General features: G+C 46.0%; 1 protein-coding gene across 3 annotated transcripts; it reads left to right on the forward strand.

Annotated features, from left to right (window-relative positions):
* Window positions 1–226: 226 nt before the first annotated feature.
* LOC140419286 (uncharacterized) lies at window positions 227–9,875 on the forward strand. 3 transcript variants are annotated; one of them, XM_072503115.1, is made up of 2 exons: window positions 227–280; window positions 5,926–9,875. In XM_072503115.1, the coding sequence occupies exon 2, from the start codon at window positions 6,097–6,099 to the stop codon at window positions 7,435–7,437; it is 1,341 nt and encodes a 446-aa protein (XP_072359216.1). In that variant the 5' UTR covers window positions 227–280; window positions 5,926–6,096; the 3' UTR covers window positions 7,438–9,875. The 3 variants fall into 3 exon arrangements, with proteins under 3 accessions (XP_072359216.1, XP_072359218.1, XP_072359217.1); XM_072503117.1 differs by lacking the exon at window positions 227–280 and adding an exon at window positions 287–961; XM_072503116.1 differs by lacking the exon at window positions 227–280 and adding an exon at window positions 2,936–4,107.
* The last annotated feature ends 2,999 nt before the right edge of the window (window positions 9,876–12,874 follow it).

Raw genomic sequence — 12,874 nt, forward strand, 5'->3', positions numbered from 1 at the left:
CAGGTTTCAGTGAAACCTTCCGACCTCGTCCAGCATCAGCACTGCGCATGCTCCAATTCACAATGGCCGAGAATGATTGACGGTAGCTCTAGGCCAATAGGATGCAATGGGCGAGTCTGGAGGACCTAGTGGAGCGGCTACTCCTCCAACCAATCGGAGTAAGTGAGGGGCGGGGCTAGACACGGACGTCACTCATTATAAACTGGAGCATGCGCAGTTTCGTTCATTGCTCAGCATTGAAGAGGTTGTGTTGAAAGTTTCGGCTGTGCGGTACCGCCGGGTGAGTCCTGAGGGATGATTAAAGCCGGCGGTGGGTTGTTCCGGCGGCTTCATAAACACACCGCATAGGCCTGAAACCCCCATTTACGAAGCTCAGATACGGCATTTGAACCGGCGAAAGCTGCTCGGGCTTTTCCCCGAAACAGGCCCGACTTAACGGCCGCCATTTTCTCGGGAGCATGTGTTTAGCCTGGCGCATGCGCAGACAGAGCCCAAGGCTCTGCCCCATCCATTCACTCTGATTGGTTGGAGGATCAGCCGCTCGTGTTCGGTCCTCCAGATCCGCCCCCTCTTCCTATTGGTCGGTACCTGCCGTCAATCAGTCCTTGGGCATTGTGAGCTGGAGTAAACCCTTCAGAACCCTTGTTTGCTTCACATGCGATCTTCTTGGTGGAACAGCCCGGAGTGGGCGGGGTTTCAGGGTTCCAATGACCAGGAGGGAAAATGGTGATGAATTGGTTTTATCCGCACTCTGCACAGAGGGAGTTGAGAACTGAACCCAGCCAGAATGAAGGGGATAAATTGTAAGGATTGGAATAGAGACCATGGTGTGCTGGGTTTGGTGGGCTGTCCAATCTCATGGTGAAAATGAAGGCACAACCTGTCCTGGAAGACCATGTGAGTGGCGGATGGGATTCTGCCAGAGCGGAGGCCAGACCTGCTGAAACACAAACAGTAAAGGGTAAATTTCTATGCCTTGACAAAGGTCCAATGTGTTGGACAAATAACATCCAAGCAGCCTGGGACAGTGGACTCAAATACAGGACTATCGTCTAAAATATGGTATGATTAATCACCCGGAGATCTGCATTCCAGCACCGGGAGAATGCATGGGATTAGGATTTATTATTTTGCAGGCACAAGTGAGGAAAACATGCTTCATGGAAAATAAAATTGCGTGTTCAGAATTTCTTTCCCGTATTTAAAGTTTTGTAAACTCCTTTTCCGGGGCATTATAATGGGTGGATTTACAAACAGGAAGCTCAAACTGAACATCACAGCATGATCTTACAGAGTCACTGATTCACCACGGTGTGAATATCATCAGTCTTTGAATTTGGAAGGAGAAATGTTTGCATGTTGTGTCAGTGTAACACCAATTCAATAGGGCTGTTTAGCACACTGGGCTAAATCACTGGTTTTGAAAGCAGACCAAGGTAGGCCAGCAGCACGGTTCAATTCCTGTAACAGCCTCCCCGAACAGGCGCCGGAATGTGGTGACTAGGGGCTTTTCACAGTAACTTCATTGAAGCCTACTTGTGACAATAAGCGATTTTCATTTCTTTCATTTCATTTTCAACCATCAGTGTGACTGGAAAAACATCAAGACACACACTGGAGTGGGAGTGTTCCAGTACACTGGCTGTAGAAAGAGCTTTAACCAGTGAAACAGCCTGTTTTTAAAAAAAAAAAAAACATCACAGCAGGGACAAACCGTGCACATGTTCTGTGTGTGTGGACAAAGCTTCAACTGATTGTCCAAACTTGAGAGAAACAGGGAAACTGGTACCATGGAGAAACCGTGGAAATGTGATAGAGGATTTGATTCTTCATCCCGGTTGGAAATCCATCGATGCGTTCACACTAGGGAAAGGCCATTCAGCTGTTCAATATGTGAGAGAGGATTCACTCAGTTATCTGGCCGGTTATCTGGCCTTTAGGACAGAGTGTAGGAGGAACTTCTTCACCCAAAGAGTTGTGAATCTCTGGAATTCCTTGCCCAGTGAAGCAGTTGAGGCTCCTTCTTTAAACGTTTTTAAGAAAAAGATAGATACCTTTCTAAAGAATAAAGGGATTCAGGGATATGGTGTACGGGCCGGAGAGTGGAACTGAGTCCACAAAGATCAGCCATGATCTCATTAAATGGCGGAGCAGGCTCGAGGGGCAAGATGGCCTACTCCTGTTCCTAGTTCTTATGTTCGGTTACACCAGCGCATTCACACTGAGAAGAAGCCATTCAGCTGCACAACCTGTGAAGAGAAATTCAAGTCCTTATCCATGCTCACTGAACACCAGCGAATTCACACGGGTCAGAAACCATTCATTTGCTTTGTGTGTGGGGAGGGATTCACTCAGATATTCACCCTCCAGTCACACCACCAAATGCACACAAATGAGGATCCATTCAGGTGCACCACCTGTGGAGAAGGTTTCAGTCAGTCAGCTGACCTCCGTGAGCACCAATGCACTCACTGGGGAGAAGCCGTTCACCTGCTCCGTGTGTGGGAAGGGATTCCCTTGGTCATCCCAACTGCTGACACATCAGTGGGATCACACCGGGGGGAGACGGTTCACCTCCTTGTGTGGAGCAGGATTCTCTCAGTCACAACACCTGCTGAGACACCAGCGAGTTCACAAGTGAGTGCAGGGACGGGAATCTGCTGTTTTGCTGCTGCCAATCACATCCAGGATTGATAGTCTGACAATATCTGGTTTGATTCTGTTGATGTTGACTATCCCTTTAACTGGCTGCAGTTTTATATTCTAGAGATGTTTGGGCTGCAATGCCCCTTTTTAAAAGCACCACCTGTGATCTTTCTTTTTCATTCAAGAACTCTCAACAGAAACTTGTTGAGAATAAATATCAACTTTTTACTTGAATCCTAAATTTGTCTGTGATGCAAAATCTACAGTTCAGTTTCTGAAATGTTCTGCTAATTAACACCTCCGATGGGAAACTCTTGATTAATCTTTCCTGATCATTCTTACTGCCTTCTTCAGAGTGGCATATCCATTATGCAATGAAATTCCGAACAGGCACATCAACATTGTTACTGATGAAGTTTGGAAGTCGCTGAGTTGAATCATTTCTGACACAGCAGCAGCAACATTTGGTAAAGGTGGAACCCACAACAAAGACCGGTTTTGAGACGTACTCAGCAGAGATGACATCTGTACCTGATGTACAACATAAACCCGACAGCTAGAACACTTGAAAATAACCAGGATAGATGTGTAAAAAGCAGGGGGATACTGTGGAAATAAACATTGGATCAGCCGACATCAATAATTCCAAACTGCCTGTGACAATGGAAATAGATGTGCTGAGTCTGATGTGACTAAGGGCGCTTTGTCCTACAGTCACCAAAGTTGCTGCCCTGAAATTGTCAGATTGTGAAGTTCTTACTGACAGAAGTAAACAGATGTCCCACTGGGTTGAACATGACTGTGAGCTGTATCCCTGTGAGACAGACATCTCCCAGTCTCTGTTTGATTCTCCTACAGCTTCCCGTCATGGTTGAGTTGCACAAGGAACCCTCATCATTTGAGTTGGAAAAGCCCATTGTTTGCTGAGCAAGCAGAAAGGCACCCGGCAAGGATGGAATTCCAGTTGAACTGTTCAAACACAAAGTCCCATCGACTGTCACACCTTCCTGACTGCCTCCGTCTCTGTTGTGAGGTTGTCGGCTGCTCCTCCTTTCGAGGGTGATAACTGCTGAGAGTCACGTATTTCTCTTATTTGTCTTCATGTGACTGGAGAAGGTGATTCTCAACCCACAGATCTTGGAACTGTGGGGCAGGATGACCCATGCACAGTGGGATTCAGTGAACTGGATTTGCTCCCTCTTTGCCTCTTCATTAAGGTTTTGGAACTCAAATGTGTTCAAGCTCGATGGACAAGTTGTTGCTATAGTAACTGATTAGGAGAAAACTCTTCCCAGTTATTAACATCAATGCTTATTACATAACGTTTATTAGATGGGGTTGATTGTGCCTCTTGGTACATGTTGGTCCGTCAGACCTGACATTGAATGACTGAATCTGAAGTCTGTCACTAAGTTCTCTCTGATGGGATGGAGAATCAGGGTGGGGGTAAAGTGCCTCAAGGTCAGTGATGGACGGGAATGGGTACAAAATGAACCCGGGTAACGGTGAGAACCATGAAATCATCACGAACAATCAGAGTATCGTGTTAGAAAACTAACAAATGACTTGGACGGCTGGGATGGTTATCAAATTTGCTGATGACACAAAGATAGGCAGGAATATAAATTAGGTAGAAGACGTAAGTTAGCCCACAGATAGCACGGTGACAATTTGAATTAACGACTTTGCCGTTTAAAGATTTGGCTTTATCTCATTTGTTAACCAAGTGTTTGAGAACCGGAGATATGGGAGTTATCTCCAAACTGAGCATTGACTTCTGTCACTGATGTGAAAATACCATATTATGAGAATAATAAGAACATTTTCCCCTTAGAGGGATCAATAGCCAGCGGCACAGATTTAAGGTCAGGTGCAGAACATTTTGTGGGGATTTGAGGCAAATCTTTATCACCCAGAGGAATGTGGGAATCTGGAACTCTGTGTGAAAGGGTGATAGAGACAGGAACCCTCCACATTTAAGAAGTGTTTAAATGAGCACTTGAAATGCCGTAGCTACAAGGCTGCGGACGAAGTACAGGAAAATGGGATTGGAATAAATAGGTGTTTGATGGCCAGCACAGACACAATGGGCTGAAGAGCCTCTTCGTATGCTGTAAAACTCTGACACTATGACAGAAAGCAGAGATTAGGCACAATGCGTCTTTTTGAGATTGGCAAGATTTATTGAGTGATGCGCCATAAGGATCAGTGCTGGGACCGCCACTGCCCAGGCAACATCAGAGAGTGATAGAGTTTTACAGCACAGAAAGAGGCCCTTTGGCCCAACATGTCTGAGAACAAATAGCGATTCACCAGGCCCGAGTGAACGGCCACCATCTTTATGGGAGGCAATGATAATCGTGTGCATGCACAGCCGCCATCTTTATAGGGGGCAATGTGCAGCAGGGCGCATGTGTGGTGCTCTCTGTCCTGTCATCAGGAGGAGAGAATGTTGTGAATTTCTATCCTGGATGAACAGGGATGGATTCTGGAAACTCCTTTTGCAGGGGGTTAGAAGGGGAGGATTTAAACACAGCAAACTGAAACCAAGAGAATTGTTTGTCTCTTCTGATATAGGTCTTTAACTGGGTTGGAGCTGAGGATTGAGATGGGGAGGCTCCAACTTCATTCCATCATGTGGCTGACCAGGAACCTCTCTCACTCCTGTCATCTGCTGTTGGTGTCTGTTGGAAAGATTTACAGGCTGATGCTATGAAGAAGAGTCATACAGACTCAAAACGATAACTCTATTTTCACTCTCCACAGATGCTGCCAGACCTGTTGAGTTTTCCAGTATTCTCTGTCTCTGTTTCAGATTCCAGCATCCACAGGATTTTACTTTTCTTGATATTCAGTCTGTTTGGCCAAGTTATGAACACGCTTTCCTTGGTCATCAACTCCTAGAGTGGGACTGGAACCCAGAGCTTCTGGTTCAGAGTCAGGGTAATCTACTGCTGCACTACAACGTCTCTGGAACACAATAGAGACTAATAAATCCCAAAGAAAAATAGGAAATAATCCTTTCTTCAAACAGTTGCTAAAATGTGTAGTTCACTAAGGCTGGAAGTGGTTGACATAAATAACTGAGTTGCTTTTACCAGGAAACTAAATGAGGACCTGAGAGAGAAATGGGATCAGAATGCGAAACTCTCAAGCTGAGATGAGGTCAGCAGAATGAGGGGAGTCTTGTGTGGAGCAGAAACTAGTACATACCAGATGGGCCGAATGGCCAATTATGTATCATATATTCTTTGTAATTAATTGTAAATTATTTTACAGGGTAATAGAAGAGGAGGATTTGCAGTCCGGAAAATCAAACCAGTTGTCAGGTCTGACGGAGTCAATCGATTCATCGGGATCTGAAGGAATTTAATTGATGTCTCAGCTGGAAATTGGTAAGAGTCCGTTCGCCTGCTCCGTGTGTGGGAAGGGATTGATACAGCTGTAAACATGCTGACACGACAGCGAGCTCGCAATAGCGAGAGTCCGTTCACCTGCTCCGTGTGTGGGAAGAAATTCATGTGTTCGTCCAACCTGCTGGCTCACCAACTCGATCATATTGATGAGGAGCCTCTTCAAAGCTCTGATTCTGGGGATGGCTCTGATACCTCCAAGGAACTGGTCCAATACCAGCGAGTTCACACTGATGCCAGACCATTCAGCTGCTCACACTGTCAGAAGAGATTCAGCCAGTCCTCCCGCCTCGCGGAGCACCAGCTCCTTCACACACATGAGAGACCATTCAGCTGCTCCCACTGTGGGGAGTTATTCACTGAGTCAGTGCATCTCATTGAGCACCAGCAAGTTCACAACAAGGACAGGCCATTCAGCAGCTCTCAGTATGGAAAGAGATTCACTCAGTCCTCCCACTACACTGAGCACCAGCTCATTCACTCCAACAAGAGACCTTTGAAATGCTCAGAGTGTGAGAAGACTTTTAAAAGAAACTTTAATCTGCTGAGACACCAGCGCACTCACACCGGGGAGAGGCCGTTTCCCTGCTCTGTGTGTGGGAAGAGATTTGCTCATTCATTCCACCTTCGGAGACACAAGCAAGTTCACACTGGGGAGAGACCATTCACCTGTTCCATGTGTGGGAAGGCATACAGTTGCTCATCTGACCTTGTGATACACAAAAGGACTCACACTGGAGAGAGGCCATACACCTGCTCCGAGTGTGGGAAGGGATTCACTCGTTCAGCCTACCTTTTGATGCACAAAACGGTTCACACCGGGGAGAGGCCATTCTCTTGCTCTGTGTGTGCGAAGAGATTTACTCAGTCAGCTGCCCTGCGCGCACACAAGCGAGTTCACACCGGGGAGAGGCCATTCACCTGCTTTGTGTGTGGGAAGAGTTTCTCTCGTTTGTCCCAGGTTTTGATACATGAGCAAGTTCACACCGGGGAGAGGCGGTATCTTTGTCACGTATGTGGGAAGGGATTTACTAGTTTACACCACCTGCAGAGACACCAGCTTGTTCACACCGGGGAGAAGCCGTTTATCTGCTCCGTGTGTGGGAAGGCTTTCCCTGAGTTGTCCAGCCTCCGGAGACACGACCACATCCACACTGGGAAGAGGCCGTTCACCTGCTCTGTTTGTGGGAAGAGATTTATTCAGTCATTCGATCTGCTGAAACACCGGAGAGTTCACACCAGGAAGAAGCTGCTCACCTGCTCTGTGTGTGAGAAGAGATTTACTCAGTCATCCAACCTGCTGAGACACCAGAAACTTCACACGTTACCAGAAAAGTTGAATTCTGTTGTTCCTGTTGCGAATCACACCCAGGATTGAACCTTTTCTACTTTCTAACTCTAGATTATTTCAGTCTCAATCTTCCAGTTACTCTCATGGATAAGTCCCAGCTCCCCATACCTTCCAGAGTGCCTCTCCTGGCCTTGGGATCCACAGAAGTATCACTAACATTCCCAGTGATCAATAAAACAAAACCCTGTCTGTTAATCACTTTCAGATACTGAACTCATTGCATGGACTGGAGCGCTTCAGCTGTGAAGAGAGGCTGGTCAGGTTGGGGTTGTTTTCCTTACAGCAGAGAAGGCTGTGCGACTGGGGGGGGGAATTTTATTAAAGTGTCCAAAATTATGAGGAACATAGAGTGGATAGAAAGAAACCTTTTCCCTTAATAGAGGAGTCAGTAACCACGAAGCAGATTTTTATGGTAAGGAGCAGGAGATTGAGGGGATTTGAGGAGAAACGTTTTCACACAGAGGGTGGTGGGAATCTGGAACTCACTACCTGAAAGGGTGCTCGAGGCGGGAACCCTCACAACATTTAAGAAGCATTTAGGTCAGCACTTAAAACGTCAGCACATACAATACTATGGATCAAGTGCTGGAAAATGGGATTAGAATAATCGGTGCTTGATGGCTGGCACAGGCACGATGGGCCGAAGGGGCCTCTTTCAATAATCGCTTATTGTCACAAGTAGGCTTCAATTTGGTGTTGTAAGACTGACTGGTGTCTCAGAGCATCTCGCAGAGAAATGGCAAATGGAATTTAATCTGGACAAATGTCAGGTAATGCATTTTGGTAAGTCTAACATCGAGGGGACCGTAAATTGCAAAACTCTTAGGAATATAGAAAGTCAGAGAGATCTGGGCGTGCAGGTCCACAGATAGAACATAGAACAGTACAGGACAATACAGGCCCTTCAGCTCACGATGTTGTGCCGCCCATTTATCCTAACCTTTACCCCTTCAATTTACTGCTGTCCATGTGCCTGTCTAAGAGTCCCTTAAATGTCCCTAATGACTCTGACTACCACCTCTGCTGGCAGTGCACTCCACACACCCACCACTCTCTGCGTAAAGAACCTACCTCTGACATCTCCCCTATACCTTCCTCCAATCACCTTAAAATCTTTGAAGGTGGCAACACAAGTGGACAAGGTAGTCAAGAAAACATATATAATGCTTACCTTCATTGGATGGGGCATCGAGTTCACAGCCTAAAGGCAGAATTGCAGTGTAAGGTACATAAAATTCAGATTTGGACGAAGGAATCCAGCTAAAACAATGGAAATCTGAGACAATCCTGTGATAACAACAGTTAATAAATTAATTAGGTGACAGGGAAATGGTGGACGGGATATTAAAAGAAGGAATATTGAATTAAAATTATATTACAATTGGAGTTTGTACATTCTCCCTGTGTTTGCATGCGTCTCACCCCCACAACCCAAAGATGCTCAAGGTAGGTGGATTGGCAACGCAAAATTGCCCCTTAATTGGAAAAAATGAATTGGGTACTCTAAATTTAAAAAAAGAAAATTATATTACAGTTACAGACCTATACACCATTCCTATATTACAGGCTCAGAAATAGATTTACATTTATTGTCACATGTACCAAGGTACAATGAAAATTATTGTTCTGCATACAGTCCAGTCAGATCGTCCATACATGAAAAACGTTGGGCATACAATAGATACAATGTAAATACACAGACATCGGGTGAACCGTATAGAGTATGGTGCTACACCAGAGAAGATGTGTGAAGAGATGAGTTCAGTCCGTAAGAGGGTCGTTTAGGAGTCTGGCAGCAGCGGGTAAGAAGCTGTTTATGAATCTGTTGGTGCGTGATCTCAAACTTTTGTATCTTCTGCCTGATGGAAGAGAGAATATCCCAGATGGGAGGGGTCTTTGATTATGATCCTTTATTGTCACAAGTATGAACTTACTGTGAAAAGCCCCTATGCTGCCCACTTTCCCAAGGCAGCGGGAGGTGTAGACAGAGTCAGTGGGTGGGAGGCAGGTTCACGTGACGTCCTGGGCTGTGTTCACGTCTCTCTCTAGTTAAAATCGCTCCAGTGCAAATGGAGGCCATTCAGCCCATCGAGTTTGCACCGACCCTCTGGAATAACACTCAGCCCAAGCCCACTCCCCTTCTCTATCTTAATAACTCCTAACCTAAGCATCTTTTCTGGAAACTGAGGGACAATTGAGCATGGTTAATCCACCTATGAAGGAACGGTCTTGGGCCGATCAGTTACCATACCAAGCTGTGATGCAGCAGAAAGCTTTCTATGGTGCATCTGTAAAAATTGGCAAGAGTCAATGTGGACATACCAAATGTCCTTAGTTTCCTGTGGAACATATGAAGTACATGTAAAACTCATTATTTAAGTATTTCACTGAGGACCAGGAACTATGTAAGGATTTGACTCTGTCTGTTTTATTGCAGAGCTATTAATAAAATCAGTAAAAGACAATCTGTTGTTGGGAGTTTGATTCTCTGGTGTCTGAAACCACAAGATTCAATGTTTAGAGGCAACAAGATGAACAAGGAAACACATCAAGGCGCAAAACTCCAGCTGGATATTCACAGGAGAAAGTCTGTTATCAAACACCTCGAATGAATGAAATGAAATGAAAATCGCTTATTGTCACAAGTAGGCTTCAAATGAAGTTACTGTGAAAAGCCCCTAGTCGCCACATTCCGGCGCCTGTTCGGGGAGGCTGTTACGGGAATTGAACCGTGCTGCTGGCCTGCCTTGGTCTGCTTTCAAAGCCAGCAATTTAGCCCTGTGCTAAGATCCCAGCTGTAAGTAACTCAAATCATTTGTAAATATCTTTCAAATGCTGACAGGTTGCAGCTGTCAGTTTCCATCACATTGATGCCAATGAAAGGTTAGAGAATGGTTATTCTGGAACTAAAAAACACGAGTTATATCACAGCTAGACTACTGAGTACAGTTCTGGTCACCACATTACAGGAAGAATGTGATTGTACTGGAGAGAGTACGGAAGAGATTTATCTGGATGTTTCCAGGATTGGGGAATTTTAACTGAGGAAAGATTGGATTGACTGGGATTGTTTTCTGTGGAACAGAGGAGGCTGAGTGGGCATTTAATTGAGGTGCATAAAATTATGAGGGTCCCAGATATAGTGGATCAGACGGCAGAAGGACCTATTTCATTAACAGACAGATCAGTAACCTGGAGGCAGCGATTTAAGTATCTGTAGGAAGGATTAGAGGGGAATTGAGGATTTTCTTCACCCAGGGGTGTGGTGGGGATCTGGAACTCTGAATGAAAGGGAGGTAGAGACAGAAACCCTCATCACATTTAAAGACACCCTGATGTGGAGTTTCTGTGACCTGCAGGCTACAGACCAAGAAGTGGAAAGTGGGATTAGACTGGATAAGGAATTTTCAGCCAACACAGACACAATGGGCTGAATGGCCTCTGTGCTGTAAATGTCTAGGATTCTGTGATGACAAGTGATCCTCGGGTTTTTATCCAAGACAGACCTCGGCGCAATCAGTTCCGCCAAGTGTTGATGTGATGGATTAAGCGGTGTCAGGTACCAGGAGCAGTGATTAAAATGGAAATATCAGTAAATCCTGATATAGTTTATCTGTATGTGGTTCCATTTTAATAACTTCTCCTGAATGTGACCGTCACCCAGGATTTGATTTATTTATAATAATAATCTTTATTGTCACAAGTCGGCTTACATGAGTTTACTGTGAAAAGCCCCTAATCCGCCACATTCCGGGCCTGTTCGGGTACACTGAGGGAGAATGCAGAATGTCCAAATTACCTAACAGCATATCTTTTGGGGCTTGTGGAGGAAACCGGAGCACCCGGAGGAAACCCACACAGACACAGGGAGAATATGAAGACACTGCACAGACAGTGACCCAAGCCAGGCGCTGTGAAGCAACAATGCTAACCACTGTGCTACCACGCTGCCCACACTGCTGGCCTTGCACTGCATCATATGAAAATTGTCAATACATCTGGTTCAAAGCAGAAGTTCAGGTCTTAATGTCTCATTTGATTTCACTTTGCTGTGTTTAAATCCTCTCCTTGTAACCCCCTGTAAAAGGAGTTTCCAGAATCCATCACTGTCAGTCCTGCTGAGTGGACAGGGCTCACCGCGCATGCGCCCTGCTGCACACTGCCCCCTATGAGGATGCTGGTGGTTAACTGGGGAAAGGCTCTGCAGTAAAACCTTCCCACTCGGTGCAAACTCGGGAGCGGTAATTTCTTGTTTTAGCTTTGAGGCCTCCACTGGGTCTTTGTGAAGCCTCCCCTCCCACCCACTGCATCTAACGCTGCCTCCGCTTATCCACCTCCTTCCCGCCTGAATGAATGAAATGAAAATCGCTTATTGTCACAAGTAGACTTCAATGAAGTTACTGTGAAAAGCCCCTAGTCGCTACATTCCGGCGCCTGTTCGGGGAGGCTGTTACGGGAAGATGAGACAAACAAGTGTCTGTCCCTGGACATGAGCCGCACTGCGCATGCGCCACATCACAATGCTCGGGGAGTGATTGACGGCAGTTCTGGACCAATGGAAAGAGGGGGAGGACCGAGCGGGCGAGGCCGGTTCGCCAACCATTCGGAGTGAATGAGGGGCGGCCCTGATTGTGGATCTCCCTCATTGGCTGAGATTCTGGATCATTTTATCTTCCCATTGGCCACGTGGGTGTGGTTTCCAGATTCTCATTTCCTGCCTGAGAATTGTTGACCAACTGGAAGACGTGGGAGGACCGGGTGGACTCTGGTCCTCCAGCCAATCAGACTGCAGGTTTTGTGTGATTGAAGATTGAGCTTCACACAGACTGAAACTGCTTCCTGAGTCAAACTTGAATAATTTCTTTCCACTTCAGTGGACGTTTTTAAGAGTCCATTGAGCCTTCTACAGAACTGTCACAACAAGGAACAACAAACGTTAACTCTGTTTCACTTGCCATAGATGTGGCATGGTGGCACAGTGGTTAGCACTGCTGCATCACACAGTGGTTAGCACTGCCGCACTAGCGACCTGGGTTCAATTCCAGCCTGGTGTAACTGTGGAGTTTGCACATTCTCCCCATGTCTGCGTGGGTTCCCTCCGGATGCTCCAGTTTTCTCCCACCATCCAAAGATATACAGGTTTGGTGGATTGGCCAAGCTAAATTGCCCCTTAGTGACCAAAGGTGAAGTTGGATTAGGGGGAGAGGGCGGGGGAGGTGCCCTGGGTGGGGTGCGCTTTTGTCGGGTTGGTGCAAACTCGATGGGACGATTCCTCCTTCTGCACTGTAGGGATTCTGTGATGCTGCCAGATCTGTTAAGTTAATCTCCCATTTTCTGTTTAGTTAATCTCCCATTTTCTGTTTTTACTCTACATAACACACCTTTTTAATCCACTAATTATATTTATTGAACCACTGTACCATCGCTACCAGGAGCAGTGTGTTGATGTTTCAGCTATTCTGAC

The sequence above is a fragment of the Scyliorhinus torazame genome, chromosome 5, assembly GCF_047496885.1.
Source record: "Scyliorhinus torazame isolate Kashiwa2021f chromosome 5, sScyTor2.1, whole genome shotgun sequence".
NCBI lineage: Eukaryota > Metazoa > Chordata > Chondrichthyes > Carcharhiniformes > Scyliorhinidae > Scyliorhinus > Scyliorhinus torazame.

Bases quoted from the DNA above. Each gene is read 5' to 3' on its own strand.
- LOC140419286 (XM_072503115.1), top strand. From the start codon at position 6,097: ATGCTGACACGACAGCGAGCTCGCAATAGCGAGAGTCCGTTCACCTGC.